Here is an 8526-nt window from a genome sequence, read left to right as displayed (position 1 = left end):
ATTATTCCCTCGTGAATCATTGAAAACACCCTATTTCGCAATGTTAAAGACAGCGAAAATAATTTCCTGGATCCGCCCCCTGAAAAGCCTGATGGGTTGCCATGTGTTGTCTTTGGAAACATGGACTTTGGACTTTTTATTGCGTTCTAATTTATTATTATGTGTTCCAGCACAACATACAACTGTGATGGTGATGCTAAAGGCATTGGCTCAGGCTTTGTAGATTTACCAGGACCACTGGAGGAGTGGATACGAGCCCTCGTACAGCTGCAGGCTTTCAGACTGCTGTTAACTCCTCTGTAGTGGTCTGCCCGGGCAGCCCTGCCTTACAGCTGGACGGCACATATACACTTCCCTTAAATGGTATGTTCTGTTTATAGCTGGTACACCAGCGAGCTCACAGCTGGGATGAAAACAACCATGCCTCGCCTGTTTCACACAGACACCACCCAAGGATCAAACTCGAACATGGAGCCCATAACCATCACTTTAAAGTTGGGTGTAGGTGCTGCAGCAGAACCGCAACCGAACTTTGAACCTTCATCTCTTCATCCCTGTGTTCATTAGCTGAGAGGGGATCTGAAAAAGACCTGAACATTTTGGTTTTGTTGGTAAAAGGAGAAAATGAAGGTTAGTTTGTTTTCTATTACTGAGTTTACAGTATCTGTTTTATTAAGCTCACTCACAAGAGGTTGGAAGAAGATCAAGATACGTAAAACAACAAATAAATGAATAAAATACATGAATAATGACAAAATATATGTAGCCTATTGTAGCAGTAATACAATTAAAAAAAAAAATCTTTAAGACATAAAATAGAGGACTATCAATGAGAGGTGAGTGTTGATCGTCCTTTGTAAAGTGGCTTCTCATCATCACGGTTTTCAAACTCCACAGTCGTCTGTTCTCTCTTCTCTCTCTGCTCTCTCTCTCTCTCTCTGCTCTCTCTCTCTCTCTCTCTCTCTCTCTCTCTCTCTCTCTCTCCTCTGTCTGTGCTGACCAGAGGGAACTTCAGCTGTCATCCAAATTCCACATTCATCATAAATACAATAAATAACAACAAATATGACTCAGAGTAGCTGCATGCTCAGTCTTTCAGTCTGGATTCAGCTCTTAGTCATTCTTCGTTTTATATTTTATTTCAGGCATCTTCAATCTTTTCAGCAAATTTCTAACCATTTCTGAGAGACTGGCAGGTGCAGGCTAAACAGCCTCTAATACTGGCATTACAATTAGGAATGCACTGATACTAATGTTTTTTAATTAAAAATACAAATTAGGAGAAATGCCAAATCACAGGCACTGAAAATGTATCATTGGTTGACCAATAGGTGACCTATTCAAAAGTCTTATGCTTTATTTATAACTTTTTTAAATGTGTAACTCTCAGACATAGGTCAAATTTCCTGTCTAGTTTTGTATTGACAAAATATTTGATTTCAGCATTTCAGTATCGGTGCATCCCTTGACAGTTATTCCTATAACACACAACTCCAAATTTACATTTACTTTTGCCAATAGGGATTATTTTAATACTGAACAGGTTTTCAAAAGCTCGGCAGTCTCTGACGTCCATACAGAAAAGAACGCTAAGACTTGTATCACATGCCGTACTCTGACTAGAAGCTGTCACGTCTGACCTAATCTGCTGAGCCTAATCAAATGCCCTCTCCTGACGGTGACTGTGAATGGGTCGACATTTTGAGATTGATGTGTTTGTTTATTTCTTCCTTTTCTCTCTCCCTCCCCCCAGTCGATCTACCAACTGAAAAGTTTGAAGAAGTTTTTGAGGCCGTCCTCTCCGAGGAAGTCGAACGAGCCCTGGGACGAGCCCAGGTGGACGAGCAGGAGGACGATGAGGACGACGGCCAGGAGTGGGATCAGCATGTTCCAGCCGGCCGCCAGGATGTTGTACCACTTGGCTTTGTCCGAGCACTCCTGGGCCAGCTGCAGGTTACCCTGGGTCTTCTGGTCCCTGGCCTACACACACACACACACACACACACACACACACACACACACACACACACACACACACAATGTTTGTGTTTATACCCATGTAAACAGTAGCTAAGTGTAGTGACAGCAGGAGACCAAACAAAGACATGTTATAAAGTTCACTTGTGTTTTTCTTTATAACCAGTCCAGACACAACTTCTCCCATAGTTCTGTGTTTTTCCACACACAGTGCAGATAGACTGTGCAGTTGGCGAAATCTTTGAGCTGCTTCCAAGGCTATCTTAGTATTTCTTGAAGCAGACTGGGCCAAATCTTTCCCCAGCACTCTCTAATTTCCCATGAGTACTTGCCCATTAGAGAGATGCCAATTACACCATTTTTAACTCCCCATGCAGACAAGCAGCCAGTCCCTGTCTTTAATTTGAGCATTGAGCCAATGCACGGCCTGGCCTGTCATTCAGAGCGGCACCCTACACACAGACAGAAATAAAAGACTTAAATAAAGGGTACCCACACATCTGTGGTGTAACCTTTTTATTCAGGTGATCTTACAGTCTGTCCCACCTTGCTTTACTGGGAGTGTTCAAGGATCTTTTGGTCGTCTTACAAGTGAGAAAAGATTTTGTTTAAGTTTTTGTTTCTGCACAGCCCCATTCCTGTGGTGACGGGGACACCAACCTTCTACTTTGTGTGCCAGCTGACCAGGGACAATACCAGGTCCCTATACACACACTGCTTTTCCCCATTTTTCAAACAAATGTATTTACATGGCATTTACATGGCGGATCAAATGCTAAACAACCCTTTTTATGGCATCTACTCAACCTGTTGCCAAATTCTGGCAGCGCAAATCCTGACATGGCATTTTTAACCTTGACTTTGGCAGAGAAGTAAAAGCGTATTTCCACTTGTTGTTTTAGAAATCGGTCTGTGCTTCATTTCCCAATATGGCATTTGGCCCTGCCAACTGTTCTGTGCGTATCTTGGCAGTTTGGCACATCTTTTGTCTGGTACTGCCAAGCTTGCATTACAGAGGGCTTCAAAATCATGAAAGAGATGGTTTTGTTGCAGATTGGGTTGCATCAGAGTGGCCTTATAAAAATGTAGAGTGTATTGTATTATTAACTAGTTTCAAAATAGTAAAATCTAATATTTCTGCCTTTGTTGTGTTCAAAATCACTCACCACTTAAAATTTAAAACAATTCTACAAATATTGGTTATTATCAATAGAACATAGTTTTTTAGACCCGATCAATCAGATGTTAAAAACATTAAAAGAATAGTTAAAGTATCCATGGCAAATTCAAGTATTTTCAAAAGACAGTGACAATTTTATTTTTGGGATCCATCTATACATCACAAAGTGTGTCCTCCAATAATTGCTACAACATCCTTATTTAAACATAAAACAGTTCACGCTCTTGCTATCTTCTTCCTTTTGACAAATTTCTTGGTTACTTGGCGCGTTATAATAATATGAAAATAATGGCCCAAACTTAAACTAGTCACTAAGGCTGGCACAAAAATAAAAGACAAAGAGCTCACCTTGATGGAGTAGATGAGAGCCACGAATCCCAGGCAGCAGAAGTTAACGTACAAGGTGTTGCACAGCGACCAGAGGAGATAGTCTCGGGGAGGATTCTTGCCAGCGTTGCCCATGTTCACCACGGTGGATCCACCCGGCTTACGGACAGACTTGCAGTTGGTGAGCGGGGTGCAGTCGGAGGGGAAGTTGTATGAATGGTTGTCCATGGCTTCGTTAAATCAGGAGTCTCGAATAGAATAGATTGCTTTGCGAACTACAGCTAGTCCTTGTGTACAATCACTCGTTGGAAATTAGTGCCCCCTCTGTTTGAGACGTTTATAAAGGCCCACGGAGAGGGCGGTGACCGGGTGAGGACGCATGGGCAGGGTCCTTTAATACACAGCAGGTCTGTCATTATGTGGCGAGGCCTGACAGAGAGACTGAAATAGAGATAGAGAGAGACTGAAACTTGTATGAGAGAGAAGCCAGAAGAAGAGACAGCAAATAGATACGGGCTATAGGAGAACAGTTCTCCTCAATTTGATTAGCGGTCCTTGTGGTGTGGGTCAGGTGGTTGTGTTGGAAGGTGGCGGCAGGGAACAGTGGCGGCGGGGCTGTGCTGTTGCGAAGGAGTTCATCTGAAATGTTGCCTGCCAGGGGCCACAAGGGATGAATCTTGTTCTGGAAGAAACCTGAGTGGGTATAAAAGGTCCCGCTTTACAACAGATATACAGAACATATGACAACTCCACTATCTCCACGGTTACAAGAACTCTTATAGAAGTTCTGGCCGAGTATCATCCAACACTTTTGTTGAGGGTAAAGCTGAAATGCTTGTTCAAATAACAGAAAATGTGCCTGTAACTTTTGTCTAGGTCACATCATTAGGAACAATGCTGTAAACTGTATGTACAAAAGATTGTGGAAGCCAGGTGTCTTCAAGATGTGGATTCAAACCTTCCTCTCTAGCGTTTTAAAGGTTCACTGTGTAGAATTTAGTGACAGCTAGTAGTGAAGTTGTACCCCCTCACCTCACCTCCCCTTCCAAACATGAAAGAGAACCTGTCTTCAGTTGTCATTAAAACTCAAAGGTGTTTAGTTTGTCCAGTTTGGATGACTGTAAAAAACATGGCGGCCTCCGTAGATATAGATATAAAGTATTTAAAAATATATGGCTCATTCTAGGTTAAAGAAAACAACAATTTGTACAATTTAGATGAAACACACTGGTGAAAACATCACTAGAAGTATTTGATGGTCAATTTTCATCCAACAGATCCCTTTCACCTAAATCTTATACACTGGACCTTTAATCGATGCATTATACATTATTGTTGACATAAAGTCTCCGGATGTGGGGAAGATTTCAGGGGGGGGGGGGGGGGGACGTTTCATGGTTCAGATCGGCTTCTTCATTTCAAACCTTTCAGACAGTGTAAAAAAAAATTGCAAAGAAAATCTGCACTTTTAATCCCATTTAACAAAAATCCAATTTAGGCATTTTAAAGTTTTATTAGAAGAATAGTTTCACCTGCTGAATAAAAGGAAAATCTAAAAGAATATGTTTATCTAAATTGTTATTCCTGTATTATGTGTAGTTTTGCCATAACATAAATCCTCTCTCTCTCTGCTGGGTTCTTCTTGGCAGAGGTTGTGAGTTTTTTTTTTCCAGTTGGTTGCAATTTGCAAATTACATCACTAGGTGTCACTCAAACCTTCACAGGGAGCCCAGACAATGGCTGGGAGAAAATACATTATAAATACGTTATTGTGGTAAGTGTGCAGATAATGTGCCATGTCACCGTGATGTATAATAAAAAGAGAGAATAAAAGAAGCATTTAAAACAATGGTGCAACAATTCATGTTTTTTGGGGGGGTTTTGCACATTTTTCATGTTTGACCGTGAAACAGGAAAACCCGATCTTATTTTTCCTTTGAATGCTTGTAGAAGTTGTTCAGGTTAATCATTGCATGTATTGGAATCTCATCACCGTCGTGCTTTAAAAACACTGAGTTTGAGGTAAAACTGTTACATCAAATAAAAGGCGTTTAATCAGATTGTGTGTGGAAATTAAAATACCAAACATTATGCGGTTTGGAAAACGTCTGTTAATAGGAATCCATGTTACTGTCGCTTCAATGTTGTGTTGACATTGAAAAAGAAATATGTAAGAAAAAAGAAAAAAAAAAAGAAAAGATAAACACATAGCAGAGGATGGTTTCGATCCATCGACCTCTGGGTTATGGGCCCAGCACGCTTCCGCTGCGCCACTCTGCTTCATGACGAATAGGAGGAAACATAGCATTATATAGGGTATGTGTTAGGGTGGTGCTATGACGTACAATTGTTTTGTCCTCACTCGATCGCAATATGAAGGTTAGTTTATAATGAACAATACGTCTTTCTCGCCAACAATTCAACATAGTAAAGGATAAAAACACAGTAACGGAGACGTATAGGCCACATGTAAGAGCAACAACGCCTCTGTAAGAAGAGTGAAGCTTATCTAGGAAGTCCCCGTTTACCTCATTTATTATTGCTACGACCCGGCTCACGAGGGAAAAGGAGGTAACATAAAGTCAGATGATTTGAGTTTAAAAAGGTTGTTTATAACAGGCCGGTTAGAAACAAAGAAACAAATATAACAAAAAGAGGACTCTTAACAAGAGCTGCACAACAAACCTAATGCAAAGCACAACGAAAAATAAATCCTCACTAACAAGACAACTGGTTCACAGTAAAATAGCGCCCAACTCCTAATATCTCAACATAGAATTCTCAAATAAAGAATTCCCGAGTGCTAGTCATCAGTATAAACATAATTGTAGTATGGGCTGACTCAGGCAACAGAAACAAGTGTCTCACAACAACAGCGGGCCCAAACCCCAGCCTGTATTTCTTTGGACTATGGTAGGTGGGCTAAATTTAGACAATCAAAACTAAATAAACTGCAGGCTAATGGCTATGGGTGTTTAGACACCAAAGCCAATACTGATAAAATATGTTCCTATACCAATATACCGACTGACATATACACATATTTAACTAGAATAACTGCACTGCAGTAAGCCTCTGCCAACCAGTGCAGTTTCCATGTACATATTTTTTTCCAGATTCATATAAGGTCACTGTGACCTTTGACCACTGAAACGTAATCACTTTATCTGAAAATCTTAGTCAGAGTGACAACTGATCAAAAGTTGAAGAAATCCCTCAAGCAGTCTTGAGATATCACATTCAAGAGACCTTTGAACACCGAAATCAGTTAATCAGTGAGTCCAAGTAACTTGTACCAGATGTAATAGAATTCCCGATGGGCAGTCCTAATATGTCACATTAACAGGGATGTGAAGTCACTGTGACCGTGACCTTTAAAACTACAAGCACCTAAATCTAATCAGCTTTCTTTGAGTCCAGGTGAAAGTTTATACCAAATTCAAATACATCCCCTTAAGCAGACTGAGGCCCGTGGTTAGTTGTGCCTGGTTAGTGATCCATGTTTGTGTTAGTGGCGTGGCTGAAGGCACGACACTCCTGGTCCAGCATTTATACAGACATTTATGTTCCCCTGAGGATGAATCCAAATAACATTTTCTGCAGCAGCTCCAGCGTGTCAAGGTTTTCACCTCATCTCAATACCTTCTTGATAATTATATGAACTTTGATTGGCAGCAGTATATAGTTTTGCAATAGGCACCAATGTGGCTGTAGACACAGGTCAGTGCTGTGTTCATGTTCATTGAGTGTGTAACATGTTCACAATCCAGAAAAGTGGCAAAATAAACCAACCACTGCTTGCATGCATGCGGACTAGATGTGATTGGTTTTCAAGTGTGCTGTTTAATGCACACTATACTCCCATAATGCATTGCACAAAGGAATTAGGGGAGTAGTTCACAGCTACACAGCAAGACGTTGTATTTAATACAAAATATGGATTGCTGGTGGTGGCCACAGAGCTCCACAAACCAGAAAAAAACCCACATAAAATTCTACAAAAAACTTTTTAATGTATCTTAATGAAGTATTATTGGTCGTAGCTTTCCAAACTTGCATTTTGATTATGACAGGCCTATTGTATTATTTCCTATCAGCATGGATTGGTTAAATATTATACCACCAAGAGTAAATAGTATATAGAATTATAATCATGGTATAATTATTGTTATGGAAGTTTTCTAGAAGCCGGTGAAAGGAGAACTCAGGCAGCAGCTGAAGTCTTATGCAGAAGGTTTTAATGTAGACTTGATGCATCAAGGAGACCAGAAGAATTGTCACCCCCCCCAAGTCTGAAGATGTCTCCCACAGCATCCCAGTATATCTCTCCCTTTACTTGCGTCACCCATTCTAACAGCACATCCACGAATGGCTAGAATTGCTGTCACTCTCTATCTTACATGTAGGAATTTGCAGCCTCTTGGATAGTCTAGCCTAAAGTATGCATTCCTAAATCCCATTGTGTCCTTACGTCTTGCCACTGGTGAAATACGCAAAAGTTGGTGCCTCTCTGTCTGGGGCATCTGAGTTAGATATGAAAGTCCCTCAATACAATGTACTGTTGGTTGGCTCTTTATCTATAACCTGAACTTGGGTACTGCTGAGAGAGAGAAGAGAGTATCTGTGGAATTAGACCAGCACTATTCTCCTCTACAGATATAATGTAATATACATAATATATAGTTGCATATATCAACGGTCAGGACGGTCAAAAATTCCTCAACAATTATATTTTCATAAAATGAGTTGTACAACTGTTATAGTTGTTCAGTTGATGATGCAGAGCGGGATCGATCTAGATCAGAGATCAAGTGACATCAGTTGTTCAGAGGCTGAGACAGTATCTGTTAGTGTGCTCAGAAATCACAGGAGGGTGTATTAAGAATGTCAGATATTTGATCAAACTGCAGCACATGATGTATTAAATGATGCATTAATATGAAAGGTGGGACGGAAGAAATGGAGACAAATAAAAGCTGCTGATAAACTTTGATTATAAAATAATTCATACAGACCAAGTATACATCTCAGTTGAAAAAAAA

General features: G+C 40.4%; 1 protein-coding gene and 1 non-coding gene across 2 annotated transcripts; both read right to left on the bottom strand.

The window, feature by feature from the left end:
- Positions 1-644: 644 nt before the first annotated feature.
- ifitm5 (interferon induced transmembrane protein 5) lies at positions 645-4498 on the bottom strand. The gene is made up of 2 exons (XM_034589068.1): positions 3506-4498; positions 645-1980 (listed from the first exon to the last, which is right to left on the bottom strand). The coding sequence occupies exons 1-2, from the start codon at positions 3710-3712 to the stop codon at positions 1759-1761; spliced, it is 429 nt and encodes a 142-aa protein (XP_034444959.1). The 5' UTR covers positions 3713-4498; the 3' UTR covers positions 645-1758.
- A 1194-nt stretch (positions 4499-5692) lies between these two features.
- On the bottom strand, positions 5693-5764 carry trnam-cau. Its single transcript has one exon. It is a non-coding gene; the product is annotated as a tRNA-Met (tRNA).
- Positions 5765-8526: the final 2762 nt, after the last annotated feature.

The sequence above is a fragment of the Hippoglossus hippoglossus genome, chromosome 6 (assembly GCF_009819705.1).
Source record: "Hippoglossus hippoglossus isolate fHipHip1 chromosome 6, fHipHip1.pri, whole genome shotgun sequence".
Lineage (NCBI taxonomy): Eukaryota > Metazoa > Chordata > Actinopteri > Pleuronectiformes > Pleuronectidae > Hippoglossus > Hippoglossus hippoglossus.
This window is presented reverse-complemented; position numbering and strand designations above follow the sequence as displayed.

Excerpts from the sequence above, each read along its gene's own strand:
- ifitm5 (XM_034589068.1), bottom strand. The coding sequence starts at position 3,712 with ATGGACAACCATTCATACAACTTCCCCTCCGACTGCACCCCGCTCACC. Across the intron at positions 1,981-3,505 it reads CTCTCATCTACTCCATCAAG|GCCAGGGACCAGAAGACCCA; the intron begins GTGAGCTCTTTG and ends GTGTGTGTGTAG.